At 28.3% G+C, this 20,158-nt stretch overlaps 5 protein-coding genes across 6 annotated transcripts; 2 read left to right on the top strand and 3 right to left on the bottom strand.

The window, feature by feature from the left end:
• The first annotated feature begins 619 nt into the window (after positions 1 to 619).
• Positions 620 to 6,379, top strand: Leurs (Leucyl-tRNA synthetase). Of its 2 annotated transcripts, none has more exons than XM_072008358.1 (16): positions 620 to 743; positions 1,464 to 1,676; positions 1,755 to 1,961; positions 2,030 to 2,191; positions 2,268 to 2,512; positions 2,578 to 2,803; positions 2,882 to 3,100; positions 3,180 to 3,633; positions 3,707 to 3,845; positions 3,965 to 4,235; positions 4,302 to 4,549; positions 4,625 to 4,859; positions 4,979 to 5,236; positions 5,503 to 5,718; positions 5,781 to 6,009; positions 6,075 to 6,379. In XM_072008358.1, exons 1-16 carry the CDS (start codon positions 681 to 683, stop codon positions 6,290 to 6,292), a joined length of 3,603 nt encoding a protein of 1,200 aa, XP_071864459.1. In that variant the 5' UTR covers positions 620 to 680; the 3' UTR covers positions 6,293 to 6,379. The 2 variants fall into 2 exon arrangements, with proteins under 2 accessions (XP_071864459.1, XP_071864458.1); XM_072008357.1 differs by having other exon boundaries at positions 5,503 to 5,722; positions 5,785 to 6,009.
• Positions 6,380 to 6,837: 458 nt separating this feature from the next.
• On the bottom strand, positions 6,838 to 8,343 carry LOC139989786 (betaine-homocysteine S-methyltransferase). Its single transcript, XM_072008405.1, has one exon. It carries the CDS (start codon positions 7,864 to 7,866, stop codon positions 6,907 to 6,909), a length of 960 nt encoding a protein of 319 aa, XP_071864506.1. The 5' UTR covers positions 7,867 to 8,343; the 3' UTR covers positions 6,838 to 6,906.
• Positions 8,165 to 10,287, bottom strand: LOC139989785 (betaine-homocysteine S-methyltransferase). Its single transcript, XM_072008404.1, has 2 exons — positions 10,179 to 10,287; positions 8,165 to 10,115 (listed from the first exon to the last, which is right to left on the bottom strand). Exon 2 carries the CDS (start codon positions 9,806 to 9,808, stop codon positions 8,843 to 8,845), a length of 966 nt encoding a protein of 321 aa, XP_071864505.1. The 5' UTR covers positions 9,809 to 10,115; positions 10,179 to 10,287; the 3' UTR covers positions 8,165 to 8,842.
• A 1,046-nt stretch (positions 10,288 to 11,333) lies between these two features.
• On the top strand, positions 11,334 to 12,451 carry LOC139989642 (2-oxo-4-hydroxy-4-carboxy-5-ureidoimidazoline decarboxylase-like). The gene is given in 3 exon segments (XM_072008117.1): positions 11,334 to 11,667; positions 11,871 to 11,923; positions 12,052 to 12,451. Coding segments are annotated over 3 exon segments (447 nt in total). The 5' UTR covers positions 11,334 to 11,463; the 3' UTR covers positions 12,242 to 12,451.
• Pomp (proteasome maturation protein) lies at positions 12,296 to 15,042 on the bottom strand. Its single transcript, XM_072008298.1, has 5 exons — positions 14,879 to 15,042; positions 14,552 to 14,649; positions 14,410 to 14,470; positions 13,103 to 13,278; positions 12,296 to 12,464 (listed from the first exon to the last, which is right to left on the bottom strand). The coding sequence occupies exons 1-5, from the start codon at positions 14,879 to 14,881 to the stop codon at positions 12,377 to 12,379; spliced, it is 426 nt and encodes a 141-aa protein (XP_071864399.1). The 5' UTR covers positions 14,882 to 15,042; the 3' UTR covers positions 12,296 to 12,376.
• Positions 15,043 to 20,158: the final 5,116 nt, after the last annotated feature.

The raw sequence follows: 20,158 nt of genomic DNA, 5'->3' as shown, positions 1-20,158 counted from the left end.
ATAAATAAATTAAGTACGATAAATAAAACCTTTTATTTACTAAAAACTTATGTTTTCATATTTATTGAAGATTGGTGTTTATTCTAATATACTATCTTTTACTTTCATTTTATGAAACCAATTCTTAAATATATAAAAATCTTGCATTTTTATATAAATTTTACCGCGCTGTAAATTTTAGCGTGTAGCTAAATTTTCTTTCTGCTAATACGTAATGTAAAACATTGCTTGCCTTTCGCCATTGCACGGAATTCTTTCCATTCCCAGATTTCTGTCCCGTATACAGACAATCGAACATTCGTATTTTTCTATTATAATCTCTTTGAATTTCCTTTGATCAATTCCCCAAATCTGTTTCATTACCACCGTTGCCTTTTTGTGCTAATACGTAATGAAATACATATTTTAAATTGATGAATAAGTATTTCTCATCACTACTTTAGCTATAAGCTAAAAACTTTTTAAATAAAATATATGGATAACATTAAATATACATGAAAATATTTTTTTCTGATGTAGATTTCTTTATATAGTTCAGTAAAATTTGTTTAAAAAGTTTACTTTTATGTTTTATCAAGTGCTGTATCATTTAATGAAATATTTATCATCTATTCGTTTACCTGTGTAAATTGCATCATTTTCTATTGAACCTGTTCAGTATCTTGTAAGAACGTTAACATATGGTATTCAACACTTACGTACTTAAGTCAGATTTTGTTGGATCTTGTAACTTTAACAAAATGGTACATACTAATACTACTTTTTTGGAAACTATATTCATTTATTATTAATGTATTTAATCAAAATCTGAATAGTAATTGACAAGTTAAGATAAATAACCTCTATAAGGATAAAATGTACCAGCCGTAATTAATAAAATTCAATCGCTTAGCTTCTTATATTACTTAAACAGAGGGACTATATTGTTTGATTAATTGTTTTATTTTAAATGTTAATTAAATCTTATTTAAAAAAACCCATATTTTAACTTATTTATATAATTTTTATATTTTAATTTATATATTTACTTATCTATTAAAATTGAAAGCTTTTTACTTAAAATTATTTATTAAATTTACGTGCTGTATAAAATAAGAATTTATGGTACAAACTTTATTTACAATTCTTTTAAAAATAATTTATGCATTAAAAATTATCCAAACAAAATAGGTTTTTAACCTGTTCAAACACTAAATTTATGTTTCTAAAAGCTTTCATGGCATTTTTCTAAATGTAAGGTTTCATAAAAATATTTCTCGATTATTTTGATTATTAATGGCAACTAATTATTTAATTTTCATATTCATTGTAAATATTTTTAATATTGATTATAATTTCTTATTTAATGTGATTAACGATAAAATAAAATTTAATATCTAATATTGGTGTGTCAAATTCAAATTTCAAAGAAACAACATTTCATATATACCAACCTAATATTTATAATTATTTGTTACAAATAGGCAATAGAAAGGAAGGGGACATTTAAAGTAGAATATCTTCAAAAAATTGAGAGAGATGTGCAAACAAAATGGGAAGCTGAGAAAATATTTGAGGCAGATGCACCTTTGGAACCAAAGACAAATTCTGACGAAAAGTTTCTTGCGACATTTCCTTTCCCTTACATGAATGGAAGACTTCATCTTGGTCATACATTTTCATTATCAAAATGTGAGGTAAGCATTTCATAATAACAAGATAATTTATACAAGTATAAATTAAATAAAAGTTTTAATTTATTATATAACTTATAGTTTGCGATAAGGTACAACCGTCTTTTAGGGAAGAAAGTCCTTTTTCCATTTGGCTTTCATTGTACTGGTATGCCTATTAAAGCATGTGCTGATAAGTTAAAGAGAGAAATGGAATTATATGGATATCCACCACAATTTCCAAACGAAAAAAGAATTGAGGAAGTTATAGAAGATGTAATAATAAAAGATAAAAGCAAAGGAACAAAGGTAAAGAATCCATTATTAATTCTTAAAATATTCGTATATTTTATTTCCTAAATGATTATTACTTTTAGAGTAAAGCAGTTGCAAAAAATGTTACTGCAAAATATCAATGGCAAATTATGCAAACACTTGGCTTAAAAGATGAGGACATCAAGAAATTTGCTGATGCTACATATTGGTTAGACTATTTTCCACCTCTTGCTGTGAAAGATCTAAAATCAATTGGTTTACATGTAAGAAAAAATATATAACTTGATAATAAATATGTAATAATTTTTGAAAAAAGAAACAATGTAAAACTTGTTCTAGGTGGATTGGCGCAGAACATTTATTACAACTGATGCAAACCCATTCTTTGATTCATTTGTACGTTGGCAATTTCAACATCTAAAAGCTAGAAACAAAATAAAATATGGAAAAAGATATTCAATTTATTCACCAAAAGATGGACAACCTTGTATGGATCACGATAGATCAATTGGAGAAGGTGTAGGACCACAAGAATATACATTAATTAAAATGAAACTACAAGAACCTTATCCTCCAAGTTTAAAGTAGGTATTACAAATAAATTTACAAAATTTGATCTAAATATTGAACATTTCATATATTCCTATAGATCTCTTTCTGGCAAACCAGTTTATTTAGTAGCTGGTACTTTAAGACCAGAAACAATGTATGGTCAAACAAATTGCTGGGTTCATCCAGATATAAATTACATTGCTTATACACTATTGAATGGAGATGTTTATATTTCAACAAAAAGAGCAGCTCGAAATATGGCTTACCAAGATTTCTTTAAAGAGGAGGGGAAGATACAAATTGCATTAGAACTTACTGGAAAAGTAATATCCTTCTTTACTATTTATAAGAAAAAATCTGCTTATAATGATATCATGTAATAAATAATATAAAATTGATAGGACATATTAGGACTACCAATAGAAGCGCCTCTTACATTTAATAAAGTGATTTACACATTGCCAATGTTAACTATTAAAGAAAACAAAGGTACTGGAATTGTTACCTCTGTACCTAGCGATTCTCCTGATGATTATGCAGCTTTAATGGATCTAAAAAAAAAACAAGGTCTTAGAGAGAAATATGGTATAACTGATGAAATGGTGCTGCCTTATGATCCTGTAAGTGTAGTGTATTTTTGTAATGATAAAGGTATCAAATTATAAGCTAAAATGTAATTAACAAAATTGTATATGATAGATATCTATTCTCGAAATACCCGAATTCGGGAATTTATCTGCGATATTTTTATACAATAAGCTAAAAATCCAATCTCAAAATGACACAGCTAAACTATTAGAAGCCAAAGAAATGGTATATCTGAAAGGATTTTATGATGGTATATTGCTAGTTGGTCCATATAAAGGAAAAAAAGTTCAAGAAGTTAAAAAGCTAATACAAAAAGAATTGATAAACGAGGGAAAAGCAGTTATATATTATGAACCTGAAAAAACTATAATCTCACGATCAAATGATGAGTGTGTAGTAGCTTTATGTAACCAATGGTATTTGGATTATGGTGAAGAAACTTGGAGAAACGAAGCAATGGAAGCTTTAAATAATCTCAACACCTTCCATGAAGAAGTGAGGAAGAATTTTATAGCCTGTCTTAATTGGTTACATGAATATGCATGTTCAAGAACTTACGGACTTGGTAAGATTATACATACTTCGTAAGGAAAAGACGTTATGTAATTTTTCTAGCATATAATAAGTATAAATTCTAGGTACTAGATTACCATGGGATGAAAGTTGGTTGATAGAATCACTCTCAGACTCAACAATATACATGGCTTATTATACCGTGGCACATTTATTACAAGGAGGAACTTTCAAAGGCGAAAAACCAAATACTTACAATATAAAGTAAAATTCCAAATTTCTACTAAAATTATTATTTGCTTTAACATTAACTTTTAGTTATTTATTAATTAACATTAGCTTTTTTTATAAAAAGAAATTATGTTTGAATTATTTTCTTATAGAGCTAATGAAATGACATCCGAAGTATGGGATTATATATTTTTCAAAGATGTAAAGTTTCCGAAAACAGATATAAAGAAAGAGGCATTAGATCATATGCGACGTGAATTTCATTATTGGTATCCAGTAGATTTACGAGTATCTGGGAAAGATTTAGTACAAAATCATCTAACGTTCTTCATTTATAATCATACTGCAATCTGGCCTAAACAATCTGAGTTATGGCCAAAAGGTATCAGAGCGAATGGTCATCTCCTCTTAAATTCAGCAAAGGTAAAAAATATGATTTTCTTAATACATTTTACAATTATTGGAGAAAATGACAAGTAATTTTCTTAGATGTCTAAATCAGAGGGTAACTTCTTAACACTTACTGAAGCTGTAGAGAAGTTTTCTGCAGATGGTATGCGACTTTGTCTAGCTGATGCTGGTGATTCAGTAGAAGATGCTAATTTCGTAGAAAACATGGCTGATGCTGGAATTCTTAGATTATATAATTTTATTGAATGGGTTAAAGAAGTGTTGGATTCGAAAGATACCTATAAACAAAGACAATCATCTACATTTAATGACAAAGTTTTCGAAAGGTACTTATGAAAATATTTATAAAGTTTCGTTTTGAAAAATTTATAAAATCTATATTAAGTTTACAATTATATCAGTGAAATGAACTTGAAAATACAAGAAACCGGAGAAAATTATTCGAAAATGTTATACAAAGAAGCACTAAGAACAGGATTCTTTGAATTACAAGCAGCAAGAGATAAATATTTACAATTGAGTTCTCTAGATGGCATTAGTTGGACATTAATTATGAAATTCATAGAACTTCAAATTATTCTCTTGTCTCCAATTTGTCCACATGTAGCAGAACATGTGTGGTCTCTAATTGGTAAAGTAAGTTTTTTCTACTTAATACAACTTCTAAGCAATGACTACAACAAATTTAAATGAAATAAATAAAATTTAATAATGAACTTATTAATATTAAAAATAATGAAATAACATTTTTATAGGAAGGTAGTATATTAAATGCCAAATGGCCCCAAGTAGGCGAAATAGATGAAGTTCTTATAAAATCATCACAATATCTTATGGATGCTGCACATTCATTTAGGATTCTCTTAAAAAATTATTTAACGCCAAAGAAAGCACCTAAGAGAAAAAATGAAACATCAGTCACAGAGAAACCTAATCAAGGTACTATTTGGGTAGCTAAAACGTATCCTCCTTGGCAAAGTACTATTTTATCTACAATGAAAGACTTATATCTTGTAAGTAATATATAATAGAATATTCGAAATATTTTATTATTATATATAATTCTCGCCTATTGGCTTAGGACATATTTCCAACTTAGTATTTTTTCTCTTATTTCCTATGTTTACCTATCGCACTCTCACCCGCTTTAATTATCCTTTTCTAAGTTACTAATCGTTAAGCTCTAATCTATTCTTCTGTTCATACCATATGTGAATACTATAAATATAATTAATTTATGTATTTATACTAAAATATTTTATGCAAAATTATTTTTCAGAAAAATGACAATAAACTACCAGAAAATAAAATTATTGCAACAGAATTGGGAAAACTACAGGAATTAAAAAAACATATGAAACGGGTAATGCCATTTGTACAAGTTATGAAAGAGAAAATGCAACTTGTCGGATTAAGTGCATTGAATTTAACGTTAGATTTTGATGAGTTTAAGATTCTCCAAGATAACAAAAATTATCTTCAAAATACATTAGATGTAAGTATTATATTCTTTTCAATATTTTTTATTAGGTTTAATAATTTTCTATTCACATCTAGCTAGAGGATATCATGATAAAGTATACGGATGAAGCTCCAGAAAAAACGAAGGAGGAATGTTGTCCAGGTGCACCTTACATGAATTTTTCTACTAAGCAAGGAGTGTCAGTATGCATCATAAATCCACAGAAGTACAGTGGTTTATTTAGAATGGACATTATAATAGCAGATGGAGACACTATAGAGGATATAATATCACGAATATTAAAAGAAAACAAAATTATAAAGAGTATGCATAAATCAAATTGATTTGACCTAACCTACATTATTCACTAAATTTTTTATTTTTTTTAGATCCAACGTCAATTTCTCTGTATCGCTATAATGATCCTCTCATGGGACCGAGGATAAAGACTAGGCCCGGTAATATATTAAAAGGTAAAACTCATATTCCACCCAATTGCGTATTTAATGTTGATATAGAAAACAAAAATGTAAATGTAAATGTAGAAGGAAGTTTATGTTATATAGGTAATGAATTGGTTTATATTTTCCAGTCTTTGGAGAATTAATATATAGATATTCACATTACGTATAACTGTTTGCAATAATGTCAATATTGTAAAACGTTCAATATTGAAGTATGTATTTGTTTTATTGTTTAAATTTCATACATGAAATGTGAATTTTTTTAATATGATATAAATAATATATAATTTATATTAATAAACTGAATGTATTTTGATAGATAAGAAATTTATACTGTTCTGTAACCAATTTTTTACATGTTTAATAAATAGTTATGGAATCTTTTGACATATTCTTTGTTTGAGCTTTAATTATAAAGAATATTTAAAGATCTTTAAATTTTATTAATTATATTATTAGGCTTGATCATTAAATATATGTATATACACATTATCATACATTTATTTTGTTAAAGGAGAAATTGTGCAAACATCTGTTTTCTCAATTTATGTACATATATATTTTTACATTTATAAATGAAAGTTTCTTAAAATATATCCAATATAAAATGTAATCCATAAATGATTATAGGAAAAATATTTTATATTAATTATAAATATGTATAAAAATATTTTAATAAATCTTCTGCTCATATTCTGAAGGATTTATTTTTATCCTGTAGTGTAAATGTGCAATATATGTAATAGAATTTCAACATTTAATTACTTTTCCATTTTTCTACCTCTACTCGTATTTTCTTCACATCTACAGCATTTGTTCTACAACATCCACCTATGTATCGAACACCTAAATCAAGCCATTCGTGTATAAATTCCTGTAAAGAATATCCTTCTCCTTTTTTCACCCAACCCTGTTCTACTGTATACTTTTCACCACTATTAGGATATACTACCAGTGGTATAAAGTCTTGTTTACAATTTTCATTTATTCCCTTTAATAAAGAAGTTACATTTTGTGGTGCGATACAATTGACTCCAATTGCTAAAATTTGTCCTGGCAAGGCTTCCTTGTAACACCATAGTGCTATGTCCTGAAAATGAGAGCCATCTGCTATGCTCTTTCCATCGTAGCTACATGAGAAAGACAACCAAGCTTTACTATTTGGAAACTCTTTCAATAATTTAACCAGTGCTTTTGCTTCTAGCTTGCTTGGAATTGTTTCTATAGCTAACATATCAACGCCACTTTCTATTAATTTTTGAATACGTGGTCTGTGCCAATTCATAAGAATTTCTTCTGACACAGTTGAGCAATATTTTCCAGTATATTCTGAAGCATCATGCAAACAGGCTCCATAAGGCCCAACTGATCCAGCAATTAATGGATTTGCATTTATAACATTTCTTTTATTTTTTATCTCATCTTTGTATAAATTTATAGCTTCTTTAGCATAATCTACAGCTTTAGAAAACAAATTAAGACCTTCCTCTTCTGAAAGATTCATATACTTTGAAAAACCATCAACAGATGTTTGATAAGTGTTTGTCTGAATTATGTCTGCTCCAGCTTTTAAAAAATCCAAATGTGTAAAAATAACTGTATTAGGATTCGTAACAAGAAATCGTGCAGTCCATAAAGGATCACCATCTATTATATCACCAACATGAGTTGCTAATTGTGTAGAAAATCCACCATCTAACACCTTCACTTCTTGCATGATTCTCTTTTAAAATTGTTATCAAATATTTTTAATATCAAGAATATCTATTCACGAGTAGAAATATAAAATTATTTTTCAATTTTAAACATTTTAAATATAACTATAATTTTGTATAATAGTAATGCGTTTGTAACATCGAGAAAACCAACTTTTATTATTTCACACACGTCTTGGCCGTTTAGATGTGTTTGCGAGTCTGAGGCAATAATTTCTACAATTGGCTTTATGAAATATACTTATTCCAAAGTCCATAACGAATCAGTAAGATAAATATTAACGTGAACAAAAGCTTAAGTATAATTGTTCCAAAAACCGTTAATTTTCTTCTTGTACCTACACTGTACAATTTTTATATTAAGATCAGATATAGTCACGTGTTTACGTATGTTACGATAAACTACGTGTTATGATATTTATCATATATATATGCCTAACACTTTTAAATTTAGCAAATTACATTGATGTGATAAGCATTAACTGATAATAAACATTAATTGATATTTTTTGTTACAGAAGTTGGAAGTTGTTTTTTATTATCATTACTAATAGTGCTGAATTTAAGTTTTCATAGTGTTTTCATATTATTGTAATGCAGTACATAACAAATGAACAAGATTAATACACAGTTTGTTTTATGACAAAAAAATATAACAATATATATGTATGATAATATATATGTATGCAATGAATATATAAAAAAAAATATATATATATATATATCTTCCTTCCTTAGTAGCAAATAATATTAACTGAAAATTATTAATCGTAATATATATATATAGATGTTATTAATTTTGATATATTTTGTTAAGATATATTAGTCAAAATATAAGATTATATAAAAACCTACATATATTTTCTAAATATTTAATATATAGGTCACAGAACTTTACTTAAAATAAACAGGAAAAAAATAATTCATTTAACATAATGACGTATTTAAAATAATTGATTAAATAAAACAGTTAATCCATTATGACTCCCCTTTTCTCTTGAAATTCTTTACTTCTTTTCTAATTGATTTTATATCTTCTGCATACATTCTGCAACATCCTCCAAGATAACGTATTCCAAGTTCTAGCCATTCAGGAATAAAATTTTCAAATGAAGCAGAGTTTCCATTTTTTATCCAGCCTTCACTTTGTAAATAGATTTCACCGCTATTAGGATATGCGATTAATGGTATAAATTCATTCGCTGGCCCTGTATTGATATTTTTTAGTAAAGGAGTTACGTTTTCTGGAGCAATGCAATTTACACCAATGGCAACTATTTGTCCTGGTAATGCCGTTTTATAGCAACGTAAAGCAATTTCTTGGAAATTACTCCCATCTACTATGTTTTGACTATCTTTTTTGCAAGAAAATGAAAGCCATGCCTTAATGTTTGGATATTCTCTTAAAAGTTCAATTAATGCTTCTGCTTCCTGACAGCAAGGTATAGTTTCTAGTGCTAATAAATTTATATCAGCATCTACAAGAGCATTTATACGTGATTTGTGCCATTCAATGATGGTATCACGAGGTGTTGTTTTACCATAAGTTCCATTATATTCAGAACCATCGTGTAAGCTAGCTCCATAAGGTCCACAGGAGCCAGCAATGATAGGATTCTTATTTTCAATATCATTGTTCTCTATAATTTCTTTAATATAATCATTCACTGCATTTTTAGCAAGATTTACAGCTTTGTGTAATAATTTTATACCTTCCTCTTCAGTTACAGATAAATATTTCATTAAATCAGGAACTGAAGCTTGATATGTACTTGTTTCAATAATATCTGCACCTGCTCGTAGAAAATCTAAATGCGTAGCATAAACTGCATCGGGATTTGTCGCTAAAAATCTTGCTGTCCACAGAGGATCGCCATCAATTTTTGCACCAATATGAGTGGATAATTGTGAACTAAATCCACCGTCCAAAATCTTAATATCCATATTTTTCAATATTATATGAAATTATGCTTTGTGTAATACGAAGGTTATATTTTTCTATTAAAAATTTAAATAATGAACCTGATAATGAAATGATGATATTGTGATTAATTCCAAATTAATTTAATATTTAATAGTAAAGTAAAAGTATCTCGCAATCGGATACGGAGTTGAACTATACTGGCTATTTGATAATTCTGTAATTTAATTGCGATAACCTTTCATGTCTGTCGTAGCGCTGAATATTTATTTTTCTTTGGATAAACTGCGGTTTTATGCTAGTTTATCTAAAACGAGGAGTAAACAAAATCTATTATCACAAAATAACGTTGTAAGGAAATTAATTCTAATTATTACCCAATTTATTACATACCTACATCGAACACATATAACATGTAACACATATAATATTGAATTTCATCGCCCGTAAAATGATCGATGTATGATTTCTTACAAATTTTAAATTTTAAGTAATGTTTTGTAATACAGTTAATATTCTATGAAAAACATTGTAACTTGAATAATTTAAGTTTTACGTTGAATTACAATATTTAAATACATTGTAAATAAAACATATATTGTCTCAAATATACTTTTGTTTGTAATTAAATCTAGATATTTATAATATTTCGAAAATTATTATGTTTCTAAAATATACATTCGATTAAATATAATACATTTCTAAAGTTTTTATCGTGAATAATTTAAACTTTATTTGTTTAATATTTTAAATCATAATATTTAAATAAGAGATTTATACATTTAAACACATAATATTTAAAAATCCATTGCTTCAATCAATTCAAAAGATCATTGCTTCAAATACATTTACTCATATTTATTAAAATTTTTATATTTTTCGAATACTACTAAATTTTTAAAACGTACATTCGATTAAATATAATAGATTTTTAAAATCATTATCGTTCTTTAAACTATTACATTTATATTGTATTTAGACATTCAGGTGTAATTAAGTAAATTTTGAATATTTTATAGTATATGAGAGAATAATTAATATTATTTAAAAACCATATTTAAATGTGTTTATATATTTATATAATGAATTATGCCACATTTATTTTATTTAATACATATGTAAATCTCTCTTTATCTGTAACCTTGAATTTGATTTACCAATAATGGAACATACTTAAGCGTTAATAGTTCAATAATATATCGAAGATCATTTTATATTTTTAACGAAACGTAATTTATATTTATAGTTGTAAGTTGTTATTGCTGTTAATGTTACTGATATATAAATTGTCAGAAATAAATACTTATACCCTGAAAAATAATCGTGATTTATTTAAAAAATTTTGTTTCAAATGCGTGAAATTAATTACTGATAATCTTTTGAACTTCGTGCATGCTTCTCTCCAATGAAGTTTGAAGAAGTTTATATCTCAAGAAAGGAACAGTATGGTATCAGTAGTAAGTATCCTCACTATGAAACTTATCATTTTTCAATTATTTTATCATTATAATTAGAATTATACAATTTTTATTAAAAAATATAAATTTGAAAGAAAATAACAATGTTTTAAATGTTAATATATTTCTAGTTGTATAGATAATATTTATTATGAATGGTGAAATTTTAACTAAGTTTTAATGCATGTAAACTTTTAAATTATACAGTTTGTGTATTAGATATGTATTTAGGTGGGATTTTAAGTACATCAGAAGTAAATGCTTTAACTTCTGAACAATTTGAATGGCTTTTTAAAAATGTTGTTGAACATTACTCAGATATTGCACAATATGTAGCACATATGAGATTATTTGCATCAGTTAAAAATACTAAAAGATGTTTTTATGAATAGTTAGATAATTTGGATACTTCTGGTAAAGACAATGTACAATAACAATTATTATTATGTAATTTTAATTTCATAATTTTATGATATGGATTTTTGTTTATGTAATAAAATAAATATTATTTGGAGATTAATATATTGCATATGCTAGTATTTATGTCATTTATTTTTAAGAAAGGAAAATGTATTGCTTAGACATCCAGCTTTAATAGTAAAATTAGTAAGGGAATTTTTTACCACAGAATCACATTCTGAACAATTATAAACAAAATCCTGAACTCGAATCTATGTCAAAGCAAGAAAAACAATTATTAGATACAATAATTTGTGAATGAATTAAAAGAAATTATAGTTTAATCATATAATTTTATTGCGAGTAGAGGATTATAAAATGTAGCGTTATATGTGTATTTACTATTTCAGATACAAGGAAAAATTTCATATTCCTTTTGCAATACATATGCAGGAAAATAAAGTGTAAACAATTCTTACATCAATTCAAATGCGTTTGCAAGATACGAAAGATAACGAATTACGTGTTGCAATTCAAGAAGTTCAGAAAATATGTAATAGCAGAATAGATCATCTCGTATGGTCAGATATATATATATAATGAAATTTAATTTTTCACTTAAATAAATCTAGCTATTTAAAATAAATTACCTAATTATAAGAACCAAACATTTATTGTTACTTAAGATATTCAATAATACAAAGCCAAACTCATTAGAAATAGAAATATCCGTGTTTATAATATTCCAAGACTTTTTTCAACAATAGCATGTGGTTGCCCCATTTGTTCTCTAAATTCAGGTATGTTTAATATGTCTTCAAACCTAAATGTATAAAAAGTTATTAAAATCTTAATATTTATATTAATCAATGTTTCCGAAATTATAAACTAATGTCCTGAGGATGCATGTATAATTATAAATAGATTGGGAATATTTATGCAAACACATATTTTTATGAATATAATGAAGGGAACCTAAATACAAAATTGTTTTACTTACTAAAAATTCTAATGAGTGCTCTACTTTTTTACTCTACCTTATATGCAATTTGTTTATTTTTATAGCTTTAAATCTCACATAAATGCATAAATTTATACAATCTAATTATATTAGATATAGAAATTAATTCAATGTTTTTTTTGTATAAGGCTTTTAGATATTTATGATTTAGCATTTATTTATCTCTGTTACTTTTGGACCAATTTTAGTTTATTTAAATGACAGGAAATTGTATTTTAGGTCACTTTAAATTGCACAAATTCTTATTACATTTGAGTATTACTATTATGTTACTTGTTTTGTCAATTCATGGTTAAAATTGATAGTTTAAAATCCAAAAATAGAGGAAAATGTTGCATTTCAGGCAGATCTGTAGTTGGTTCAATGTAAAGGTATCAAATTAATTTCTCTACCTAATAAATTATTTAATTTAGATAGATGAGATATATTAATTAATTTACCCTATTTCTTCATCCTTTCCAAGTAACACATCTTTCATCATGTGTGATGATGGAAGAAATGGAAGTCTTCCAATTTTTTCAGTAGCTTTTAATTCCATTGCTAGACGCATTGGAGCATGTAATCCTTGTGTGTTTCTTAATAACACCATGTTCATGCGAGTACGATTTTTCTCATACTAAAAAGTATACACATATATAATATATATTATAAATTTTTGTACAAATAATTGAAAATCACAAGAGAAGACAATAAGTCACAATTCTCATTCTTTACAGAGAAGTAGTTTAAAATGGAGTATGTTGTCAACAATTTTACAATAGCATTCTTATATTATCAAAATTATTCTTTTATTTAATTTTGAAATTACATATATATTTAAAAAAATATATTTCTTTCCCACTTTCTATAATTTTAAAAATATTGTTTACCACAATATAAAAATATTATTTGTTAACACTTAGCCAACAAGACAGGGAGATCTCTCCTCTGTGGAATATATATATCACTGCATGACCGAACAGGGAGACCTCCTTTTTTAAATTTAGTAACGTGTTTTTCCTTTTTTTTTTTTTCTGTTATTATCAGTTATTGTTTACCTGGAACTGCTCTCAATTAATTGCACTACTTTTTTTGCTTTTATAAAGTACAGTACATAATAAAATACACCAATTTAATGGTTTTAAAATTAATTAAAAAGGTACACTATCAGTTATGACTAAATAAAGTTATAATTGAACGATACCACACTGTAAAAAAATATTAAAATGCATTATGAATTTTTAATTTCACGTTCAAGTCATGTTATTTATCTTTAGTCATCTTTAATGTTTTTAATTTTACCTCTATTTTTTTATATTTTTGATATGCATTCTTAATTTGATGTTTTGTATAAACAATATGTGAAATCATTAAGCAAAATCATTACTGCAGAATATAATTGACCACTTAAATAATTTTTAGACTTCTTTGTTTTTTAAGTAGTGAACATTAGTCCTCAATACTTGGAAAAATATGCAGTGGACAGTGTATAGGTTGGCTTGTTTATTGCAGTGAGAAACGTATAGTTCGCTGTGGTACATGGGGTTGGCTAAGTGTTAATAGTTATATCTTTAGTTTCTAAGAAACATCATTGACTATATCTTTGAATCTAACAAACTCTTCCCATTTTTAACTATGTACTTTATTAATTTATTTTAAAATATCCCTTCCTAGTCATAAAGTGACAATGAAATAAAAAAATCAACAGTCCTGTTCTTTCTCTATGATTTTCAATTGTTACTCCAATAAATAAAATTATTTTTTTTACACTTTTCTCAGATGCTTCCAATGGATGTGCATAACCTATGTGCTGCCTAGATGCTGTTAATCTAACAAGAAATAATAATATGATTGATATTAAATGTTAGCAATTCAACTGTTAATAAAATTGTGTAATAGTTTAGTCGTACCCTGAAACCATTGGATTAGGTATACCATAATTGTCATCGTGAATGTTGAACTGGTCGTTTACAGTAGGTTTTGGAACAAGTGGTGGCAAACCAAAACTCTGAAACATATTATTTTAACATTGTTATATTGAATCAAGCAATGAAAATTTGTACTTTCTTCTTTAGTTCAAACTCGTTTCATAATGAGGTAAAGTTGTATATTAGTTATAACATTAGCTCACAACATTACCTCATTATGAAACAAATGTTTTTCGAAAATATATATTTAAAATATTATAAATTGTATCTAATGTGTATAAAATAATTAATGTTTGTATTATTTCTTACCATTATTACTTAGTTATATGAAATTCAAACCTTTATGGAAATCAAAAGTCACGCTAGATGAATTCACAGCATAATATGTATATATTCATTGGGTTCATAAACTCATTGAAATGTGCCTTGACGTTTCACATGTACAAGTAGTGCAAGTCAGTGGTAACATCATAAATAATATATGATATAGAGTTCATATCAAATAACGTTTTTCGGTGTACAAACTATATTATCGATAATGCTCAATTTATGTTTTGAATTTTTTACATAGTTCTGTCAGAGAGGAAATGAGAGTACTCACATTTACGGTTCTGGCTGTTTCCGGATTAGTGCTGCTTCCAGTGGACAAGTACTGAAGATGTTCCGCGCTAAAACCTATGTAGCTCAATCACAAACGAGGTATTACTCGTTGTGACTCTATGCTACAAGAATCTATTTTATTGTATAGTTCGGTCGAAAAGTTCATACCTTTTTATCTGAGATAAACACAAGTATAAGAATAACAAAATCACGGAATAATTAAACAAAGTTCCTTCAGTGGATAATGGATCAGTGGAATGTTAATGGATGTAATAATTTTGATATATTCTCTATGCACGATAATCTTTTAGATTTAATATTAAATTTACTTTCCTTTCGATAATGTTTTTGTTATAATAAAATTTAAATTTCATTTTAATAGTAATTTTAGTAGTTGATAAGCTGCGAATAGTATTTCTAACGTGATGTATCTGTTTTGCCATACGTATGTATTCGTTTACAAAAACAATAAAAGTGAACGAAAAAATTAACTGCAGATCAGATTTGACGTCATGACTAATTTGTGATTCACGATTTTTATTTTTTCTTAGTAAAACTTATTAATTCTCTAACTTTCAATCTATAGTTGAAATTATCAAGATTATACGTATTAAGATTGATAAGTTAACAAGAGGTGTTTAATAAATAACTGATGAGCAATACTTCTTCTGAGGTAGCCAGCGACTGCCTTTTGTTTACATACTTAGCACTAAAGATAATAACAAGAAAAAGAAAAAAAAGAGAGAGAAAGGACAAAGTGTTAGTGTGCTATGGGTGTATCGTGTTCGTGTCTATTTATATCGCCCATTAAACACGTGTAAGGTTTGGGCCTTAGCGCTAGGTCTTCAGCCTATATTCTAACAGTTAGGAGGCAACTGGATATTGCACAGCAACAAGTATAATCAAGGAAGATTCATAAGCACAATGTCAGCACAACATAACCAAATTTTATAACAATATCATATTTGGTCTCATTTCAATCGGAGAAGTCTCACCAATATATTAATGAATTTTTTATTAACAAAAGATAAAAAATAAAAAAATTTCATTGTTACGTTAGCATTGTCTCTATGGCACGAAGGCGATATAGATCTTGAAAAAAAAGCCGCTATTGCGTTACATTACTCGTGACACTAGTTCAAAGGGGAACCACCCCAGTGGTGAGGATAAAGCAGATAGACAGTTATTAATAGATCCTTAAAAACAGTTATAGACAAAATATCATTTGAATGTTGGTTTTCAAAATGTTTTTGTCTATAGCATTTACATATTAATTAGTTAAGTCTAAGTGTATTAAATTTTGTATCATTTAGTAGTGCATACTTTCATATGATTGTGAATTCGTTATGACCCAACCGCAGAAAAAAAAATTTGCGGACTGAAATTATGTATGTATTTGTAAGAAAACACGATACGCTATGGAGCGGTCGCCTGAATTTCATCATTTCCGGTTCTTCATTCTTTCACTGGCCAGCCGAGGGTGGCAAGGGTCAGGCGATCGTCCCGGATATTCAAGCCTTACATTTTCTTACAGAAAATCGTAGAAAACTGCGAGTTTCATCATTTTAAACCGTTTTATAGACTACTGTGACGCGATGCGAAACGAACAGACGAGTTCAAATTATTTGTTTTCGGATAATTGTTTAACTACTCGGTGTATACTGGGCAGAAAATATAGTGCATATAAAATGCAGAAAGATGTTCTTCGAACAACCGCCAATAATGACAAATAATGTTACGTTCTATTTAGTCGCCGACGAGAAGGTAGCGTCAACTGACGTTTAATGCAACTGGCTATAAGCTCCACTTTCGGCTAACCTGCTATGTGCGGGAATATTGGCACGGGAGAGGATTAAAGTTGTTCGAAAGTAGATTAACAATATAAAATGATTTATTGAAATCTTACTCGATTTCGATATTGACAATTGACTGACGGATATGAAATTCTTCGGTTGACAAATGATGATTCTTCGGTTGACAATTGATAATTCTTCGATAGACAAAATGATAACTAATTCTTCGATAGACAAAATGATAACTGACTCTTAGATAGACAAAACGATAACTATTTACTCGATAACCGAACGGTAAATATTCTCATTCTGACTTCTCTGAGTCGCTACATTTATATCCGTCGAAGATGAAAAAACGTCGGGTCTTTTTTTTGAAAATGTTTGGGAAAATCCAACGTTTGTTCAACTGCCGACTTTGTTTACAATTTAAATTGTCATAATATCGTTATAAAAACATAATATAAAAACATAGTTAGATGAGTTTTCGCAAGATATAGCTTTTAGCGGCTTTAACTGCCTTTCACTTCAAATACTGTAAACACGGTTTCGAATAAACGTTTTAAATTACCTCGGTTTAGGAGAATTTATCAATTTTACTTTCGCGCTATGGATCGCGCGGGTCGCGGGACGTGACAATAAACAATCATAACTTATGGACTCTATGCTCTACAAATACATTGAGTGAGGACATCGAAACGGAAAATACCGTCAGTGTGCAATGGAAACTAGTCAATCAAACAAGGAAAAAAAGAACAACTAACATTCCGGAAAATGCAAGTACAGAAATAAGATTAGTTAATGTTAAATTTAATCCCAAGTGGCTAGAACACCCATAACCATCAAACAGATACCAAGTATTGCAAAATCTAAATGATGAGAAGTACAAGGAGCTAATACTTCAGTTGTTAAACAGCCACCTATTTTCATAAAAGCTCCTAACATTGACCCACTAATAGAAATATTAAGCAAGCTCGTAGGATTTAAAGAATTTTTAATGAAACAGTGAAGAAATAAACAAATCAAACTACAAACATTCACTTCAGATGCATACAGGGCAATAATTAAAACGCTTAGAATAATAATGCAAATTATCACACCTACCAATCAAAGACTGAAAAGAAATTTAAGGTAGTGATAAAAGGAATACTTTTTAAAAGGACTAAAACTTAGCATAAAATATATATATATATTTTTTATTTGCGTTTAATTTACAATCAATTCTCGTAGAGAATTTTAAGTAAATTTATCTGGCGTGGTACTATGACATGATTAATAAGTGTTTATAGTATGTTTGATTCTACTTGAATCTAGTGCTTAGGTCTAAGGTGTAATGTCTTTTTCGTTTGCGGATCTGTTCCGACGTGTCGAGTAGTTGAGTAATTAGAGGGTATGTGTTGAATTGTTGATGTTTCAACTATGTCAACAGAATTGTCTATAGATTCTAATATTGCGAATCTGTTGTAAGTGGTAATGTGTCTTGTTGTCGGTTCGTTCTGATTTGTGTTTACATTTTTTTTACTGTATCAAGCTTACGTTTTTTGGTGCTGTTGGTGTGGTTTGGAAGGTGGGTGATATTATCCTTTTGCCAGGTAGAACGGTGCGGTTGTAGTTTTGTTCGTGAGGGCCTGATCTGGTTACTTGGGCCATTTTCGAGCTAGTTAATTTAAATTGAAATAACTAATCGAGAGGCTATGATTTGAATTTGAGATTTGAAGTGTTGGATTTTCCACGAGTAAGTTTAGAAAACACTTGGTTTGTTTCTGTTTCTATTCACTTTCGACGGAGGGTCGTCACTTATTGTGAACTTCACTGGGTACTAGACACTCGTATGCACGCTTCGGCAGTCGAAAGAAAAACGATAAAATATATTAAGGCAGACCTGATGGAAAAAGGACGCGAAATAAGTAATGTAATCAATCTGGTCAAGAGCGGCATATCAGCACCACTACCAATATTCCTTATAGAACTTGAGTAAGCAAAAACAACAAAGAAGTCTATAACATTAACGTGATATGTAGTACGTTAATAAACATAAAACCACCGAGGGAAAACAGAAATATATCACAATATACCAGATGCCAACGACACAGTCACTCGAAAAGTTACTGTAATAAACCACTGACATGCGTCAAATTTATAAGGACACATTTTTCGAACAAATACACACACGGTAAAAAAATAAGAAATGTAATCTGTTCAAATTGTAAAAACAATCATCCAGTAAATTATAAAGATTGTGTGACAAGAAAAGAGCTCCAAAGGAAGCTGTTTCCTCCAACCAGATACAGATATGTCTCAAACCAACCAACAGCACAAACAGATGCAACTATTTTAAAAACAAGCAATGAACAAACATTGACTCTAGCCATAAGGAACGAAAGCGACGCAGAAATTACAAAGGCAGACGATACTCAACCAATAACTACCTAGGGCGAAAAACAGACGACAAACATTGTTCGACTGTTCGCGGAGAAACGCGTTCGCGGTAGATCGCGTCAACAAGAGTCATAAATTCTCGTTACAATTAAAACGATAATCGACGCCACGAATTGGTCGATCCCCTATTTCGTTTAGGATAATAGAGGTGGTTGACTGATTATAACACTGAAGTAACAAGTTATTATATATACTTTATTCCAACAACTTTGTAGATATAAATAGTTACGCGACGTGCGTACAGACGTATTCTCAGAGACGTGTAAATAGAGGCATCACAAACAGATATTTTTACGTTAAAATTGGTAACGTAACCTCCACGCTCAAAGAAATTCACGCTGGGGTATCACAGGGAAGCGTCCATGGATCCGATCTTTATCCTTTATTCACAGTAGGCATGCCAATAATATCAGAGACAGGTACATACAGCTTTGCAGACGATACCAGTCACGCATAAAAATATCGAAATTCCAATAAAAAATTTACAAGATTATCTAAATAAAATATAAAGAGCTAGGCGAAAGAAAACAAAATCAATCTAAATTCAAAATAAGTGCTCGCACATTACCTTTGTTTTAAACAAGAAAGAAACACTTAAGATCAAATTGTTAAGTCAGGAAATCCGATAGACAACTTTCGTTAAAACCAATTAATTTTTCTTTCTTAGGAACTTACAATTAGTTTCATTATTGCGTGATTTTGTCATTCTCATACTTGTCCATCTCGGATAGAAAAGTACATATGAATGTTCCGTAGAACT

The sequence above is a fragment of the Bombus fervidus genome, chromosome 8, assembly GCF_041682495.2.
Source record: "Bombus fervidus isolate BK054 chromosome 8, iyBomFerv1, whole genome shotgun sequence".
Classification (NCBI taxonomy): domain Eukaryota; kingdom Metazoa; phylum Arthropoda; class Insecta; order Hymenoptera; family Apidae; genus Bombus; species Bombus fervidus.
This window is presented reverse-complemented; position numbering and strand designations above follow the sequence as displayed.